Source organism: Phaseolus vulgaris, chromosome 5, assembly GCF_051622355.1.
Source record: "Phaseolus vulgaris cultivar YP4 chromosome 5, ASM5162235v1, whole genome shotgun sequence".
Taxonomy (NCBI): domain Eukaryota; kingdom Viridiplantae; phylum Streptophyta; class Magnoliopsida; order Fabales; family Fabaceae; genus Phaseolus; species Phaseolus vulgaris.
In genome coordinates, this window is record NC_143502.1 from 3,323,439 (window position 1) to 3,343,647 (window position 20,209).

The following is a 20,209-nucleotide window of genomic DNA, read 5'->3' on the forward strand; positions in this document are numbered from 1 at the left end:
GAATGTTTCATATGATACTACTTGAAAATGAGTTGTAACTTATTTTGGAAATATTTTGGTCGTCATACAAACGAGTCATATGAAGCAACTACTTATATAGGTCGAGTATAGGAAATATATAGGGAGTTTCTCCCTCCCAAATTACAATCTAATTAGGTAGGATACTAATCATGAGATTATATAATTATTAAATTAATTGCATATAATTGGGTACAATATCGTCAAATATTGCATACAATAATTGCATATAATTTGATAATTATTATTTCCTTAATACTCCCCCTCAAGTTGGTAAGTGAAGATCAAGAATCCCCAACTTGTGTCGTAGTGTCAAAAATCGTTCCTTGCCCAATGCCTTCGTAAAAATATTTGCGAGCTGATACTGTGTCGGTACATATGAAGGATTGATTATCCAGCTTGTAATTTTTGTCGCACAATGTGGCAGTCTATCTCAATGTGTTTTGTGCGTTCATGAAATACTGGGTTTGCTGCTATATGTAATGCCGCTTGATTGTCACAGAAAGGTTGAACTGGCAAGTTACATGGCACCTTTAAATCCTGCAACAGATATCGCAACCAAACTATCTCCAAACAAGTATTGGCCATTGCGCGGTATTCTGCTTCCGCGGATGATCTTGAAACGTTTGTCTGTTTTTTTGACTTCCATGAGATAATAGAGGAACCAAGAAAAATGCAATATCCAGATCTCTGAGTTGTCTGACAACCTCCCCAGTCTGAGTCACAATAAGCTGTCAATGTCAGATTGTTTTCAGATGGCAATAGCAATCCTTGTCCTGGTGATCCTTTGATGTACTTTAGGACTCGAATTGCGGCATCCCAATGAGGTTTTCGTGGATCCTGTATATATTGACTTAGGGTCCGAACCGAAAATGAGGTATATCAGTCGTCCCACGAGTCGCCTGTATTTGACTGGATCCTTTAATAACTCTCCATCGTCTGGTGTGAGTTTTAGGTATTGTTCCATTGGAAATTTGTCTGGACGAGCACTGTGAGTCCCGTATCCTGCAAAATATCAAGCGCATATTTTCTTTGGGACATGTAAATACCAGCTTTGGAACGGGAAAATTCAATCCCTAGAAAATATTTTAGGTCTCCAAGATCTTTAATGCGAAATTGTTGTAATAAACAATCTTTAACACGCTGAATTTCTGTCAAATCATTTCCTGTCAACAGAATATCATCCACATAAATCAAAAGGGCAGTAAATGATGAGTTATTCTGTCTTGTGAATAGAGAATAATCTGTCTTGGACTGTTGAAATCTTACAAATTTAATCACATGAGAAAATGTTGAAAACCATGTTCGAGATGCTTGTTTGAGACCATAAAGGGATTTGTTGAGTTGACATACAATGTTCTCCCCCTGTCGATGATGTCCGAGTGGCAAGTCCATGTAAATAATTTCATGCAATGTGCCATGTAAGAAGGCATTTTGCACATCTAGCTGGTGAGTAAACCAATTTTTGGCTGCTGCAATGGTGAGGAGACACCTCAAAGTTGTTAATTTTGCTGTTGGTGAAACAGTTTCAGAATAGTCAACACCTTCAATCTGAGTGTACCCCTTTGCGACAAGGCGCGCCTTATATCTGTCGACGCTACCATCTGAATTGTACTTTATTTTATAGACCCATTTGCATCCGATGGGTTTCTGCCCAGCGGTAACATTGTCAAGGTCCACATATGATTTAACTGCAAGGCGGAAAGCTCTTTGTCCATTGCTTTTTGCCAATTTGGATCAAGGATAGCTTGAGCATAAGTGTGAGGTTCTTTGGTGGCTGTGATGTTAGCAAGATATGCACTATGTGTAGAAGAAAATCGTGAATTAGAAAGAAAATGATGCATAGGATACCTGGTTCCATTCGGTCGGTCTTGGGCAGTGGTCGAATGATTGGCTTGGGATCCCGTTACGTAGTCTTGAAGCCAAGAAGGTTGGGTTGATGTGCGACTGGATCGTCGAACAGGAAGGTCGGTTGGAGAAGGTTTGGTAATGGGTGCTAAACTTCTTGGCATGGGAGAAGAAGGTTGGTCTACTGGAGGTTCAGGTGTATTATGACGAGTAGGAGAATAAGGTTGGTTTGATGGAGGTTCAGGTGCATTGTGACGAGTAGGAGAAGAGAGTTGGTTTGATGGAGGTTCATGTGTATTGTGACGAGTAGGAGAAAAAGGTTGGTTTGATGGAGGTTCAGGTGCATTGTGATGAGTAAGAGAAGAAGGTTGATCAAGTGAATGTTGGACAGGAGTAGGTAAGTCAATGTCAATAGTGGGCAAAATACCTTGTAATGGAGGTAAGGATTGTGTCTATGACTGTTGGCAGAATGGGAAAACAGTTTCATGGAAGATGACATCCCGACTTGTAAAAAAAGTGTTTGCATCTATATCAAATAATTTGTATGCTTTTTGACTATGAGGATAACCAATGAAAATGCATTGTCGGGCATGCGGATCAAATTTTTGCTTAGGTGAAACAACAGTTGCGTAACAAAGGCAACCAAAAGCTTTTAGGTGAGAAAGTGAAGGTGGTTGATTATATAGTAGCTCAAAAGGTGATTTATTTTTTAGTAAAGGTGATGGCAAGCGATTAATGATATATGTGGCGGTTAAAACGCATTCTCCCCAAAATTCTAATGGTAAATTGGACTGAAATAGGAGGGCTCGTGCTGTGTTTAAAATTGCGTTCTACTACTCCATTTTGTTGAGGAGTGTAGACGCAGGTGCGTTGACATTCAATACCTTTTTTGAGAAAAAAAATCATACATTGAAATAAATTCCAGTCCGTTGTCAACGCGGATGGTTTTAATAGATGCCTGAAATTGATTTTGTGCAAATGTAATGAATGACTCTAAGAGATGTTGGGTTTCAGATTTGTGATTCATAAGAAATAGTCAAGTACATCTAGTATAGTCATCGACTATAGTGAGAAAAAAACGTTTTCCAAAATGAGTTGGGGTTTTGTGAGGACCCCAAATGTCACAATGCAATAGATTAAATGGAGAATGAGATTTTATTGTGCTTAAAGGAAAGGGTAGCCTTGTCTGTTTAGCTTTGGGACAAATACTACAATGATTATGAATGGGAATGAGATTTTTACTGATAGGGATAGGTAGTAGGGAAGATACAAGTTGTAGACACGCCGGAGAAGGATGTCCAAGGCGCTTGTGCCATAAATCAGGATCGGTCGATATTTGAGATGCGTGGGCTTGGTTTGGAAGAGGGGACATGTAGTATAAGCCTGCGTGTTGTTTACCCGAGCCAATCATCCTCCCCGTAGCCAAGTCCTGTAAAACGCAATCATGTGGAGTAAAAACGACACAACAATTTAGTGAACTAGTTATCTTACTAATGGACATGAGATTTAAATTAAAAGAAGGAACACAAAGAACATCTTTGAGAGTGATTTTGTCATTGAATTTAATTGTGCCTGTAGATGAGATGGGCGCAGTTGAGCCTGTGGGCAGATTAACATTTGAAATAAATGATGATGAAGTGTGTGTGAAAAATTGTGAATCAGATGCAATGTGATGGGTTGCTCCGCTATCCAAAATCCATGGTTTCGTAAAAGCAGAATTAGAAGAGGAGTTATGGGCAAACAGACCTGCAGAGCTAACAAACGTGTCACTTTTACCGTTATCGTTGAGCGAGTAAATAGCCCTTGCCAATTGCTGAATTTGCTCGGCACTGAAGCGTTGTACGAGGTTTCTATCGGACTCGTTACTGGTGCCTTCTTTGCAAGACATGATTTTTTATTTAGGGGATAGAAATGGAGAGGCTATCAGGGCACCAAGATCGGTGCTCTGATACCATATAAGAAAATGATAAAAAATGGTAAGAAGAAGATATGTTTATTATTCTTATGTGTATATTACATCACTTATAGGAAATATATAGGGAGTTTCTCTCTCCCAAATTACAATCTAATTAGGTAGGATACTAATCATGAGATTCTATAATTATTAAATTAATTGCATATAATTGGGTACAATATCGTCAAATATTGCATACAATAATTGCATATAATTTGATAATTATTATTTCCTTAATACAACCTACTTTGAAAATATTTTGAATGTCATAAAAAAATTATAAGCAACTCAAGGACGGGAGAAACCTTCATGGGATACTTCAACTAGAATGTTGAGAATGACAACAACCTCTTCAGCAAGACTATCATAAAATAAATAGTCATTATGACTTTCTTTATCAGAGGACTCCTTCCCGATGGCAAAAACTTTCTTTTCTGCTATGAATTACCTATCACAGGGGAGTTACTTAGACTATTGATGGAAGAAGATATTTGAGATATTATCAACGATGAAACAAAACAAGAACAAGGACAATTGATGTTCTTATAAAGTTTCAATGGAAGGAAAGAGATCACCAAAATGGGAGAAAAATTCGTGAGAGGATAAATAAGCAAAATTCTTCTATGTGACAAATAAAATAAAAATGTAAATGAGGTGGTATGTCCTAGTTCACCTTTCTAACTATTCTTCAAGATATGCAATGTTTAATAACATCTCTTAAGAAGCAACATGACAACAACCTGAAGGTTTTGTCCTTTGAGGATCATGAAATCCTTCATTAAAATATTCAAATGTTATGTTTTCAAATGATTACTCGTAAATAATATTATTGCACCACTAATTGGCATTAATTGGCATGCTCAAATCAAATGTTTTTTTGAATCACTTAAATGTCATATAAAGACATCAAACTCAAGCCTAGTTACTAAAAAACTTGAGCTCTGCATTAAATTATATCTTAGTTATTTTAAATCTTATCAAAGTGTTCTTAAAAAATTCATGCTTCGCGTCGAATTACATTTCAATAATTTTAAAGTTTATTAAAACTCTCTTAAGACTCGTATTCTATACCAAATTTATTTCAATGATTTAAAAAAAAAATAAAGCTCTTTTATTCTCATGAAAATGGAAATCCAAAATCAACAAAGGTTATCAATCAACAAGAGTCACCAACCTACTTAGCAACATATTGAGTTAAGAGACTTGTGTACCTTAAATCAAATACATTTGACATATAACTAAAATCATATAAATAAATAAATTGATTAATAGCCACTTAAGGAATAAAGTCTTATAACTCGACTATCTTATACTATCTCTAATATATTAAAAATCATAAACAATATGGATAAGGATAAGTTATATCATTATCCATATCTTATATATAAAAAAACGTCATTAAAAGCTTATATAATAATGTCTCAACCGCATATAATATAATGAGATCTAAATTTATATTTACTTTTATTATTATTTTGTGCTTTATTTTTATATTATCTTATAATTTGAGTGTTAAAAATTCATTTACAAATGGACCTTTATTTGAGAATTGCCTATATCTCATCAGAATAAATTTGTTTCTTCATTGAAATCTAGAGTTCCCTTGAAGGTAAGTGTATAAATATGAAAGGGGTTGATACTTAAGATAAAGATTCTTGAGAAGTTAAGTGTGAGTTGGAGTTGAAATATAACAAGATTTAGTTGAAGGTAATTTTACTTTCCATTTAAGTTAAAAATATCCTAAATGTGTGATCTAAGTAAAGATATTTTATATGAAACTACTTAAGGATGATTAAAAAACACTTTCTATCTAAGTAGATTTTTAAAATAACAAAAATAAATTTAAATGAAATCAATCTATTAAAATATACTTAAATTATTTGGTATGTGTTTCGACTTTAAGTCTGATAACATCGTTAGGGTTAATCAGGTATTGTTCATTTTTGGAGGTCGGTGTTCATCACACGTTTTTGTTCTTAAAAAATACTTTTTAATAACAAAATCGTGATGGAACATCGATCTCTAAAACAAAAAATACTGTGATGATTGATCTATAACGATGTTATCTCCTAAATTTGAGGTGCGAACGGTATGAATTAATTTGTTTTTATATTATGTTTGTATGTACGTACATATATAGTCTCTTTGAAAGAATGTAACCATAGTTAGCAATGAAAGGTGCAACAAAGTGTGAAAATTGTTGATTTGTTTAAAGTGCCTAAAGGTTTCTGCTATGAATAACGTGGCCACCACTTCGTTAATTAAGAGTATTCCCACATGATAATTACCTCAGCTAACAACAATTTGTGCCTTCTTTTATTTATTAATAGTCGGTCTCCTTCTAGAAAACACCATCAATTAGGTTTTTCACCATAATTGAGGACCCTGTTACTTTGCTTCTCATTTCACACTATCATAGTCAGAATCAAAATATTCCTTTTTAACCATGTTCATAGGGTTGGACTAAAATTATATATTTAAACACAATATTCTTCTTCTAATCATGAGAATACATTACTTCAAAAAAATAGATTATTTTTTTTACTGTGAATCAATTAGATGAAAATAGGATAAATCACTTCTTTCATGATAGCAAACCTAAGTCAATATTATAGATATATTTTTTAAGGTCAAAACTTTAAAACAATTAAGTTTTTTTTACCCATTTAAAATGTTTTTTGAAATCAACAAAAGAACTTGTTTAAATAATAATAATAACAATAATAATAATAACATAGTATTAAATTTTCACTACTATGTATTTATTATTTTATTTTAAATGCTTAAATTAGTGGGTACCAACAAGAAGATCAAATGTTAAAGTCTAAGTTAAGATAGCTAATAGTTGTTAGCCATTAATTGTTAGTGCGCACACACACAAAAATATTAAATAGGTTTTTGTATATTTTCAAAATTTATTCATTACTATGATTTCAAAATTTCCTTAATATTTTTTCTATAACAAATATTTAACACATGTTAATACGACTGAAATAGTTATAAGTCAACATAGTGAATTCAAGAATAATTAACTTATTATAAAAAATAAATTAATAGGTTTATTTAATATTAAATATAAAGAATGCTAACAAAATTAAATATCAATTATGGTATATGCCAAAAGTTGATTTAAAAAATAGCCATATTCCAACTATCTCAATTTTATTTTTATAAAAGCAGTGAAAGATTATTTAAAAGCTAAATCTTGGTTGGGGTATTTGCATGAATAGAAAGTGGTTTTATGATGTTGGTTGGTTTCACATATCATGATTATGTCATTTTCATACCAAAGAAACCTTATTATATAATATATTTATTTATTTTTGTTTAGTTTGAGTGAACAGAATTTGATCCCCACTCGTCACTATCCTTCCTAATATGGAAACCGCCAAAAATAAGTAGGCCACACAAAGGGTGAGGCTACACCCATCATCTTTTAATTCTTTAATTTAGTGTGCCCAATTATTATTGTATACCCTAATATTAAAAACTTAAGCAAATATTTTGAGTAAAAGTGCAATTTGATATGAAAAGTGTGATCTAATCTAGCAATAGTTAGTTGATGAGGAAATAATTAAGTTGCTCCTCCATCACATATGTGTTGGTGTTTCAAAAAGTTTTTGAAGTTTAAGTAAGGTCTAATAAGACAAATGAGGTTATTAATGAATGGTTTGAATATGATTATGTCTTGGTTTGTGTTATTTTTACTCTTAGAACTAATGTTTTGTGAATGTTGGAATACTTGTCTTAATCACTGTGAGAAAATTATATTTAGATTACTCATATTTTTTTGTGAAGTAAATGTGTGTGATGATAAGTTGGCTAATTTAGGATTTATTCATAGATAATCATTTCATTGGTATAATAGGCTTTCATCTAGTTTGTTCTTAGAATTCTGTTGGAGATCCCATATCGACTAAAGATTAGAGCCTTTCATTGTATATAAGTAGGTGCAAACCTCAATCTCATGAGCCGGTTTTATGGGGTTGAGTTAGACTTAAAGTCCACTTTGTAATAAATTCTTTATTCTTTATTCTTTATGAATAAGTATAGTTTATCTATGTATCGTTTTTGTTAACATATGAGTTTTGGTCAAAAAATCCTTCCATATTCTTTTTGTATTTTCTTTCTTTTTTATTTTAATAATCTTTTTTTACGTAATGGCAGATAATTGTTGTTATTTGATGTATCAACCTAACTCAAATGTAGTTGAATAGTGATGTCTAACCTGAAAGTTTTATATAATAAGAGAGGACTCTTCATTATTTCGGCTTAAATCCAATGTAAAATGTGTACATTATTATACTTTGTGTAAGTAGAGTTGAAATTTATTTGAATGGATTTTTTATAAGTAGAAATTAATGTATTAAAAAGTAAGATTAAATTTAATTTACTTTTATAAATTTGCTTCTAAGATTAAGTTTGTTACAATTTATACATTGTAATTTGATTATGTATCTAGTTGGTATAAAATATGAATATAACTTTACAACTTGTTAGATGATGTAAAACTATGTCTATTAATAAAAATTTGTAAAATTAGTTACCAAAATGATTTCTATTATTAATAAAAATTTATAAAATAATATATAAATTAGTTACCAAAATTTTAATTATGCATCATCCTTCCTTATGTTTATATTAAACTTTATAAAAGTGATATGTAAAACTAGTTACACTTTTTTGTTTTGTTTTGGGTTATTGTGTATATTTACAATTTGTGTATGTTTATATTAAACTTTATAAAAGTGATATGTAAAACTAGTTACACTTTTTTGTTTTGTTTTGGGTTATTGTGTATATTTACAATTTGTGTGTGTGTGTTGGGTTATGGTTTTATATTCAGTTAAGGATGAGTAAAAATTAAACTCTTCCAATAATCAGATAAGTTTTAAGTTTTTTATTTTTTATTTAAATTTATTATTGATTCTTCTAATTTTATAATACAATTATTTTAGAGTATTATACATTTGATTGGCCCACGTTTGTAACATTTAGTAATTTAGTTTCATAGACAATTATCAATTTTTAATAAAAAAAGGTTTACCTAACATTTAACTTAAGTGATGATGTTATACTAATATATTAATATGATAAATGAGATAACAAATCAATGGATAATACAATTATACAATTAAATGAGATAACAAGATGCTGAAAGGTTAAAAAGATTATACAATTATAATAATATTTTAAGAATCAATATAGTCCAATCAAAATATTTTGTTTGGTTTGTTTGAAATATTTGGTGCTCATAAAATTATTAAATAAAAATTAAATTTTAAAAATAATAATAAATATTTATATTAATTAAATTAAATATTATTTTAAAGATTATACTATTATTTAAAATAATTTATATTATTAATAAATATTTTTTAAATTAATATTTAATTATTCCAAAATTATAATTAATAATTTTAAAAATTTGATAGTTAAAACTTTAATAGTTAATAATTAAATATTAATTTAAAAACTATTTATTAATTATAAAAACTACTTTAAATATTAACAAATTAAGTTGCTGTGGTGTAGTGGTTATCACGTCAGTCTTACACACTGAAGGTCCCCAGTTCGATCCTGGGCAGCAGCATTAAATTTAATGTTTTAGTAAATAAAAAATATTAATAATTGGTGTAACTTTTAAGATAATATCTAATTTAGCAAGTAATTAATTATTTTTTGTTTTTAAAGTTGATTTTTATTTTTTATTTTTTAATAATGATTGGAGGATAATGGGTCCTCACTTAAAAAGCTATTGCTCCTTCTTGTGATTGGGAAAACTTTGTGAGGTTTAATTCTATTTCTTCTTCTAAATTTTTAGTCTTTTGAAAAGTCCTTTAGAATAAGCTTCCTACTATTAAGAATATTCAGAACAGAGAAGTTATGTTGTGGTCTATGTGTAATTTGTGCATCACTTATGAGGAAAATATTTGTCATATGTTTTTTTTTTCTTGTCTTTTGTATTTTATCTTGGATTCAAAATGTCTTTCCTTATTTTACTAACTTTTTTTCTTCAGGTATTATTGCTTCTATTAAATATGCATGACCCTTTGATTAAGCACATTGGAATAATGTGAGGTTTCAAGATGGTATTGATTTAGTCATTTATTTTATGAAGGATGCATTATAATGTTAGGTAATGCTTATAATAAAATGATGCATAATTTTTTTATTTTTTTTGTCTTGAAGTTTTTGGCATCAACCCTAGACCTTCTAAGGTCTCTATTTCAATGTAAGTGGTTTCTGATGTTGGTTGGATTAAACTGATGGGGTTGTTAGAGACTCTCCTAGTTTTCTACTTGTAATTAGGATCTTTAGAGGTGGTAAAGGGAAGTACATTTGAGAATTTCTTCTTATTTAGAGATTCAAAACTCCTTGTATGTTGAAGTCATAGATGTTGTTCTTGCCATTGAACTTGTTAAGGTTGCTAGTCATAGGAGACTTTGAATGGAGAGTGACTTTTTTTTTTACTTTGTCAAACTTTTTCCTGTGCTATTTTGGTACCTTGATCTATTAGAGGGAGATGAGAGAAAGTATTTGAAAATTTGTGAAGGCATGCAATTCAAGGTTTCTCATATCTTTAGGTGAGAAAATATTGTGTTGACAAATTAGATAACCTTGGAGTGGATAATAATTTAGATTTTACTTGGTATATGTGCTATCTCCTTGTATTAGTTCAGACTTTTTCTATAACAAGTTTAATCTTCCTCTGAAGACTTTAGGTGGAAGAGTATTCTTTTTTTTACATGGGTTTAATCTGGTCTTCACATATGTTTGTATTCTTTCATTTTACTTTTTGATAATATGTTTCATGTAGATGATCGATGAATTTTAAGATGTTATAATCTAGTTGAATTGTCAAAATTCATAATAATGCTTAACACGAGTTTTATAAAAAAAGACATATAATCTAATACTTTATGGGTTAAAATTACAAAATTTTGTCTATTTTCTATTTTATTTTCTCTACATTTTTATTTAATTTTTATAGTTATAAAAAAATCAAATATTAAATGTTTATAAATAAACACATAATGAAAAAGAAAACAAAGAAAACCAAACAAAACTAAAAGGAAAAAAAAACTCTTAGAACATATAAAAAAGGAAAGGTGACACATCATATTGTTGTGATAAATTATCATTCATTTTTACAAGGATAAATAAAAAAATTGAAAAAAAATATAAAAAAATACAATTACATGACTCACGAACCATGTATTCATAATTGCTTAGAAAATATTATAATCTCACCACAGAATACCTTTGCAAACAATAAAAAATGTAATCCTCCAAAAGCAACATATTCAATAATAAAAGAAATACAATATTAAATATCATAAACAATAATAATATAATTGTCATATCAAGTTAATAATATCTAATATAAAAAAATTTATAAAAAAATATAAATTGACGACAACTTAACAAAGGATCAAAGTAACTAAACTACTAAAACTTGAGACTGAGTATAAAAATTTGAAGAATGAAAATTGCATAATCAATAAGAACTCATTGTCACTTTACATACTTTTTAAAATATTGCATTAGATAGGGTGAAAAAACAAATCGTATTGTGGATATATTGCAGGTAAAATGTGTAATAAATACTAAATAAATGAATATTTTTAATAAATAAGTGTCATAAAGTAAGAGTATTTTAATTTATTGTTTGTTAATTGGATTAGTACAAGTATCCGAATTCTCGTTATTTAGTTGATGAATTGTTTAAATTTTAATTTTATATATTTTTATTTTTAAATTTGTGAAATTGAAAATATTTTTAAAAAGAATAATTATTTTCAAACTTATATTTTGTGGTTCGACTTGTTTAAATTTTTTTTAGAAGGACCAAATTTATTTATACAAATATTTTATTTTTTTAATTTTGTTTGAACTATACTTTAAAATTATTTATTTTTATCTGAATTTATGATTTAAAGAATTATTTTCAAATAATTTTAGTTGAAAGGAAAAAATATCCATTCAAATAGTGGTTATAAAAAAATCATAGGTTTTTTTTCACAAATACTTACTACAATAAAATCATTAAATAAAAACTAGTTTTTGAAAAAAAAACTTAATTATAATATTAACTATAAGTTTCGTTTTTCACAAATATTTACTATAATAAAATTATTAAATAAAAACTAAATTTAGAGATAATAAATAATTAGTTATTATATTAACTACGAAAAAATCGATATATAAAGTAGTTTATATTATTAATAAATAATTTTTAAATTAGTATTTAACTAACTACCAACTATTTTATATTATAGTTTAAAGTTGGTAGTTAAAACCTTAATAGTTAATTATATATCAATTTAGAAATCATTTATTAATAATATAAATTACTTTAAATACTAATAATTTTTTAGTGTATAAAATAATATCTAATTTAGTCAATATGATAATTAATTATTTTTTATCTCTAAAATTAGTTTTTATTTAATAATTTTTGTGTATCCACTTGTTATGTAGCAAGATAGATGAGTAACGGGACAAATTTATTTAAACATTTAAACAACATCCAACATGCTTAAATTTACTATATAAAGTGTTTAATAATTTAAGAAAGACTATAAATACTTTATATATAAAAAATTGATATAAGTCAATTTCAAGCGCTTACAATGAATAATAAAAAATAAAACTATGACTATGTTTATTATGTATGTGAATTAACTCATGTTTAAAAAGGAAACACAACCCTCTCCATGGAGACATAAAGAAAAATTGGCAAGATAATCCAAGCAATTCCACCCAACAAAATTTCAAGGACTACACTAGTATTCAATAAATGACATTTGATGCATTTCATTAATTGAATTTTTAGATAAAGTAATGTATTCTAGTTATCTTTAATTGGTATGTTATATTAATTATTTTGTATCAAAAGCTTATGTTTTTCTCTTTTTTATTTAAAGAACTTTTGATAGTATTCGATATAATATTTTGTCTTTATATTTAAAAATTAAGTTTTTTATCATAAATGTTGAAAAGACTAAGGTAAAATATGATTTTTGTTCATGTACTATAACGCGAAATTAATTTTTGTCTCTGGTTCAAACTTTAGACTATCAAGGTGTTTTGTAGTAAGGAAATGATTGGAATGGATCCTTGACAACAAGCACGTTAATTTTTTTGTGGCAGACAGAGTTACAACATAAAATGTATGTTGACTTCCACGTGGATCGTTTGGTATGATTCAGTGTCTTTGGAAAGAAAAACGAAGGACAAAACTTTTAAGAGTGCTTTTGCAAGAGTGAAAACGAGTGAGATTCAGGATTTGAATGACAAAACGGTACTCTGTTCAGTTGCTCCATGTTGCGGCGCATTGTAGTGTTGTTGAACACCTTCACGCTTTTGTTCAGTTGCTCCACGCACCATCGAAGGTCGCTAGACCTACGTCACCTGTGGTTGTACATGTGGCAATGCTCTGAATCACGTTCCCAAAGTAATTCTCTTAATTATAATATATTTTTAAAATATTTTAAAACTTTTTTTATATAAGAAAATAAAGTTAAAATTGGATTTAGTCCATGAACTTTCATGATGACATGGAGAATGATTAATCGTTGAAGTGAATGTTAAAATATTATAACATAGTCCACGTTGAAACTTCATTTGCCACAAAATTAATGTCGTCTATTGTCAATGACTCATTTCAATCATTTCCATACTACACTCACCATAATAATCTAAAATTTAGATCGAAAAGCAATTTCGCATTATAATACAACTACGAAAAAACATATTTAACTCTAGACGAAACTTGAATAATAATATTAAATAATTATTATAATGGTAAAAGTACACTTAACTTTATTAGCAATTATGTTCTAATCTAACACTTAAATGAAGTATCTTAGAATATCAAAATTTGGATGATACTTAAAACATTATTATCTTTATATTATTTTTTAAAATAAGCGCTTTAATATTTTTTGTCTAACAGATAAAAAATGCATCAAAAAATAAAATGACAAAAGTTAAGGTTAATTAAAAAATAAGATACTATAAATAAATAAAATAGGACCAAAACTACATTTTAAAATCCTGGGAAAAATTACAAATAAAAAGAAAGAAAAAGAATAGAGGAAAATAAATGTAGAGTAAAAAGCAAAAAATCTTAGCAATAAAAGGCGAACAAGTGGAATCCATAAGCAGGAAATAGAATATCCTAATTGCAGGTTCATGCTAATTGACACGACAGAAATAGTAATCCAACTAATTAAGGAGAAGAAAACAAAAAGAGACAAACACTAAGAACTATCATCATTATGTTTTCCCCTCAATGAAACATAGATGCTGCTATGCTACCTAGACCCTATTCCCACAACTCAAAGTTTCCCACACACAACAGAACAACAAGGAGGTTTTCTTTCCAATTCCAGGACCACATTGGTGACAAAAAATAATTCCAACAACAACACCTTAAGAACACATGTTTTTGCAATCCAATGAAGGTCGAGATGCTCATCTATGTATCACTCTAAGAAGCTGTAAAATCTGTGATTGGACCAAAAATGCAAGTTGCAATGGAAAAGGATAAAAAGGCAGAAGAGTACAAGTACTAGAGTAATTCAGTGGCATCTAAATATAACAAAAGGAAGGTATAGATAAGAGAAGCACTAAAAACTTGTCCGATAGCTTTGTACTAAAGATTCTAAGTAACATCAGCAGTGGTGCAGTGGTGGTTTGCAGCATTGCATCAGAATGTTAGTAGCAGTCTTTCATTGTTTCCATTTGTTCTTCTTCCAATGGCTTGCCCTACAAAGGAGGGCCCAAGAAGAGTCTCTAGACCCTACATGGTTTATCAGTAGCACAAAATGAATGAAACTTCACGTGTCACATGGACCAACAAATGCCCCACCAGTGTCATATCTCCCTCTTGAATGTATTAATACAACCCTGCAAGTCCTTCTCACTCAATTTAATAACAGGGATACTCGATGTTTACACTCCGACAGTAATGGATTCACCACCACCACGATCACCACCACCCCAACATAGTGAGGTAGACATAAGAGGCTTGCAGTGGCAAAACAAAAGAGAGGACTTTTTTTTCTCTCTTTTTATTTCATTTTCCTAAATGGGAAAAAAATAGAGCATTCTTAAATTGGCTAATGATCATAAAATTTGAAACATGTCTGTCCTTAATGGAAAGATGGGGTTGTGGTTGGAACTGTTTGGAAAAGTGGGAAGATTTGTGAGATCTCTCTTTGTTGTCACTTTTCCTCTTCAAGTTGGCATAAGTATGATGGCTTCGGTTTCTCTTTTGAACAAACTAGTCCAAAAGGGAGAACCAAAAGGAATCCTCCCAAGTAACCAGTCTTCATACTGATTCTCATAACTGTAAGGTTGACTCTGCCACCTACAAACTTCTATAAATTCTCCCCCAACCCTCTCCTCTTTCGTCACTTCATCACTTCCCCCTTTTGTTTGTGTTCCCCCTTTGTTATTAAGCTTCTCCACCCTTTAACTACCAACATGTCTTCCTACAGAAAAATGAGATATCCATCATTTAGCCTCTTTAGAGAATACAACATTCTCTTCATAAGAGGCCTCATGATTTTGTTCCTCAGTTGCTTAACCATTAGGCTTAATTTCTGTATTTCCACCATACCCTCTTCACTCAAAGCACTTCCCTTGAAGGGACACTTCAGTTTTGAAGAAGCTGACCTTAAACATGTAGCCAGGGATTTTGGCAACAGGTACCAGTCTCACCCTATGGCAGTGCTGCATCCAAAATCAGTTTCTGACATTGCAGACACCATAAAGCATATCTGGAACCTGGGGCCTAGTTCTCAGCTCACTGTTGCAGCTAGAGGCCATGGCCACTCACTCCAGGGCCAGGCACAGTCTCATGGAGGAGTTGTGATCAACATGGAGTCACTCAGAGTCCCAGAAATGCAGGTGTATACAGGAGAATCTCCTTATGTGGATGTCTCAGGAGGAGAATTGTGGATAAACATCTTGCATGAGACTCTAAGGTATGGATTGACACCAAGATCATGGACAGACTACTTACATCTCACAGTTGGTGGCACTTTGTCCAACGGTGGTGTAAGTGGCCAGGCATTTAGGCATGGTCCCCAGATAAGCAATGTTCAGAAGCTGGAGATTGTTACAGGTTGGTAACTAAGTGAAAAAAATAAACGTGAAAAAACATGTGGCAGATAAGAACAAGGTCAAGAGTCTAAAGGGGGTTAACATACAAAACATACTCTACATATTCCACATAAAACAACAGCTACTATTTTGTGTATTGTGAACAATAATTCACTTGAAACTGACATGATTCCCTAGTATACATCCTTTTGACTTAGCCTTGGGCAAGGTAGAAAGTCTCAAGTTGTAAATAAGTTTTTAGACAAAAGATATTTCTCTTGGATGGATGAAAAAGATGGTCTTTTGAAATGACTGCAGGAACAGGAGAGGTGGTAAACTGTTCTGAGGAGCAGAATGGTGACCTCTTTCACGGTGTACTCGGAGGACTAGGTCAGTTTGGCATTATAACAAAAGCAAGAATAGTCCTGGAACCTGCACCTACCATGGTAATGCATCAAGGACAAGAATACAAGAAACAAGGCCCTTTATATTTTGATTATATACTTGCAAGTACCAGTTGTGATTGATGGAGTATTTCTGTTTTTGAACAGGTAAAATGGATCAGGGTGTTGTATGCAGATTTCACAGCATTCACTAGAGACCAAGAGAAACTAATATTTGCAGAAAAAGCTTTTGATTATGTTGAAGGATTTGTGATAATAAACAGAACTGGTCTGCTAAATAACTGGAGATCATCCTTCAACCCACAAGACCCAGTTCAAGCTAGCAAGTTCAAGTCAGATGGAAGAACTCTCTTCTGCCTAGAATTGGCCAAATACTACAATCTGGAAGAAACCCTTGTGGTGAATCAGGTAAAGCTTTTGATTTTACAATTTTTGTAAAATACATTACACAGAAACAAATACTCAACTATCTCTCTCACTGTGTTATGCTTCTTTTGCAGAAAGTTGAGAAACATTTGTCCCACTTGAACCATATCCCATCAACACTTTTCCAAACAGAAGTCACATATGTAGATTTTCTAGACAGGGTGCATATCTCAGAGATCAAGTTGCGTTCAAAAGGCTTGTGGGATGTTCCCCACCCATGGCTAAATCTTTTTATACCCAAAACCAAAATACACCATTTTGCAGAGGTTGTCTTTGGGAACATCGTAACAGAAACCAGCAACGGCCCTGTCCTTATCTACCCAGTAAATAAATCAAAGTAAATACACAAAAACTTGTTTTCTTCCCTCTCTTATCCCCCTCCACCAATATTTAACACCTAGAGTTTATTAACCATGCATAGTTCATATGACTTTTAATCATACAAATATTTTAGTTTTATCAAACACTTTTACTATGTTTTCTCCACAATCCATTTTTTCAATTATTTCATTACTATATTTCTCAATTTTCATGTATTCATTATAATGAAACAGCATGGTTTTGCTTTGACAGTGTTTCAGTTTCTTTTGACATGTAAATATGATGCTACATATTCAATGAATCTGTAAAACATAGACATTAAAAAACATGTTAAAATCATTTAGGTGTATGTGAGTATTAATAAATCTTTGATACATGATAATGAAAAATGTTACTTTAACAAATTATTTCTGTAACATATGAGATGATTCAATCATGTTATTAATGTTTTCTGTGTTTTATTTTATGCAGATGGGACAACAGAACTTCTGTTGTTATGCCAGAGGAAGATATTTTCTACTTGGTGGCATTTCTTGCCTCTGCAGTGCCCTCTTCCAATGGTCCTGATGGACTTGAAAACATCTTGAGTCAGAACAAAAAAATTTTAGAGTATTGTGAAAGATCTCATCTTGGAGTGAAGCAATACTTGCCACACTACACTACAGAGGAAGCATGGAGAGTGCACTTTGGTTCACAATGGCAGATTTTTCAGCACAGAAAATCAGTTTATGACCCTTTGGCTATGCTTGCCCCTGGCCAACAAATTTTTCAAAAATCAATAAACTTCTCATGACGCAACCACGTTTTAATAACGTGATAAAAAAAAATTAAAACATAGCATACATGTGTAAATATATTTATACAGATTTAAATAATAAGTTTTTTACATCTCAAGATTTGACTCCTATTGTTTTTAATAAATATGTCAATTATTCTTGATAATAATAACTCTAGTGCTTTTAATTTAACAGTGATATGGAATCAACTTAATGAATTATACTAAAATATGTTGACATATGATACTGCTAAAACTAAAATATTAATATTATTAATTTACAAATAAGTAAGTATTAGGTCATATGTTAAAAATGAATCATTTTAGAAATACTAATTTTAATGTAAAGCAATTTTTGGAGGTATTAGAAACTTATTTAATCTATTTCTATATTTCTATTTTTGTATATATGTATGAGGTGTTCAAAATCTTATATTAATTATAAATATAATCAAATTATATTATATAAATACACAATATTAAGATATTAAGATGCTCTGCAAGAGATTTTATATTAATTATAAATATAGTTAAATAATAATATATGTTTCGGTACGTTCTATAGTTTTACCTTGTTTAGGAGTCGAGTCAAGATAAAATACAATCTAAAAACATCTTCCTCTCCTAACTGTTTAAGACAATTTTAAGGATAAAATCGTGATGTGAGCGTCGAATGTTCTTAGAGAATTATTGGACTAGTTTCTTTTATAACAAAATCAACTTTTGAGTAGATCCAAGTTATTTAAATTTGTAAACCAATTTTCAAATAGATTCAGCTTATTTAAATTTGTAAGTGGTTTAATCCTTTATATAAATAACTACAAATTTTACATTATAAATTGGTGAAAAAAAATATTACCGTTTAAAGTAAGAACAAGAAGACATGATAAAGGTGACAATACTAACATCTTAATTGTAATATTCTTTCAAGGAGAAACTTGATCACATAATTGTGTTGACTTGTTCTCATTGTATTTTTCAAAACATCTACATTGAGTATTTTATTATCTAAATAATGTTTCTCACCACGTCAATAAAGAAACTTTGGCTCAACTTGCACATGAAGACATACAACACAACAAAGAATTTGCACATGAAGACATACAATACAACAAAGAATTTTGGTGTTGTGGTATGGACAATTAAGATATCCCTCTATTAGTTATTTGAAAAATATTATATATTATCATTTAAAAAATGTGATTTGTTGTGTTTATAATAATGACAAACAAGAAATATAAGAATAAGATTGAAATAAAGTACTTTATTATTCACTAAAAGGTTCTATATATATAGATAATCCCCAATTATATAGGGAACCATCTATACACACAAAGTTATCTATATATAAAACCTACGAAATGAAATAACAAAAAATCATTATGATAATTGAACATAAATATTCAATATAACCATCAGAATATAACATGTCTAACAATATGTCCAAACTTAACACTACTAGACATTCCTAGTAGACGATCTTTCGTGCTTTTCATCAAACAATCAGATTTAGAGCAAATCATCATAATTTTCCACCTAAACTCCAAATCATGGAAAAACTTCCACATCACATTCCTTTATCCTAAATGAAAAATTAATCTGCCCCAAATACTACTTGAATCTTGATCTTAACAATGACTTTATAAACACATATGTGGGATTCTCCTTTGAGACTATCTTCTCGGTTTTAACCTCCTCAGACTCAACAAATTTTCTCACGAATTACAGTCTAATGTTTAGTCCTCTCATGGTATATCTAATGATCAACTATATGTATCACACTTTAATTATCACAGTGAATATTCATACAATCCTACACAATGCCCAACTCTCTTATCATTGCTCTCAACCACAATGCATCATTCACCTCTTTTGTGAGCGTGTATACTATATCTAGATAGTGGATAAAGTCATCATTGATTGCAAAATGGCTTTCCAACAAACTACATTTCCAAACAATGTAAAAACATACCCAAAAATAGACTTTCTAGTGTAAACATCCCCCGCATAGTCTGTATCCACAAACCCTTCCATAACACCTCTATTATAGGTAGATCATTTATATATTAGACTAAACAATACTATTCTATTCAGAAATCTCAACACCCACTTTAAAACCTCATAGTGAAAACGTCTAAGATTTTCCATGAACTTGCTAATGACACTAACAACATGTCGATTTGCTACACATCATTCCATACATGAGGCTCCATACTCTATTAATATATGGAATAGTCTACATCTCTCTCATACCTTCCTCTAAAGTAGGGATCTTGTGTAACTGAGAGCTTCATGTGATGTCCTAAATGTGTACCCACATGTTTAGTTTCATGCATCCTAAACCTC

The 20,209-nt window shown here is 30.3% G+C and overlaps 1 protein-coding gene and 1 non-coding gene across 2 annotated transcripts; both read left to right on the forward strand.

The window, feature by feature from the left end:
• The first annotated feature begins 9,340 nt into the window (after positions 1-9,340).
• TRNAV-UAC (transfer RNA valine (anticodon UAC)) lies at positions 9,341-9,413 on the forward strand. The gene has a single exon. It is a non-coding gene; the product is annotated as a tRNA-Val (tRNA).
• A 5,343-nt stretch (positions 9,414-14,756) lies between these two features.
• Positions 14,757-17,982, forward strand: LOC137834858 (cytokinin dehydrogenase 6). Its single transcript, XM_068643081.2, has 5 exons — positions 14,757-15,959; positions 16,256-16,383; positions 16,489-16,749; positions 16,842-17,104; positions 17,560-17,982. The coding sequence occupies exons 1-5, from the start codon at positions 15,317-15,319 to the stop codon at positions 17,879-17,881; spliced, it is 1,617 nt and encodes a 538-aa protein (XP_068499182.1). The 5' UTR covers positions 14,757-15,316; the 3' UTR covers positions 17,882-17,982.
• The last annotated feature ends 2,227 nt before the right edge of the window (positions 17,983-20,209 follow it).

Excerpts from the sequence above, each read along its gene's own strand:
- LOC137834858 (XM_068643081.2), top strand. The coding sequence starts at position 15,317 with ATGTCTTCCTACAGAAAAATGAGATATCCATCATTTAGCCTCTTTAGA. Across the intron at positions 16,384-16,488 it reads TGGAACCTGCACCTACCATG|GTAAAATGGATCAGGGTGTT; the intron begins GTAATGCATCAA and ends GTTTTTGAACAG. Across the intron at positions 17,105-17,559 it reads TACCCAGTAAATAAATCAAA|ATGGGACAACAGAACTTCTG; the intron begins GTAAATACACAA and ends TATTTTATGCAG.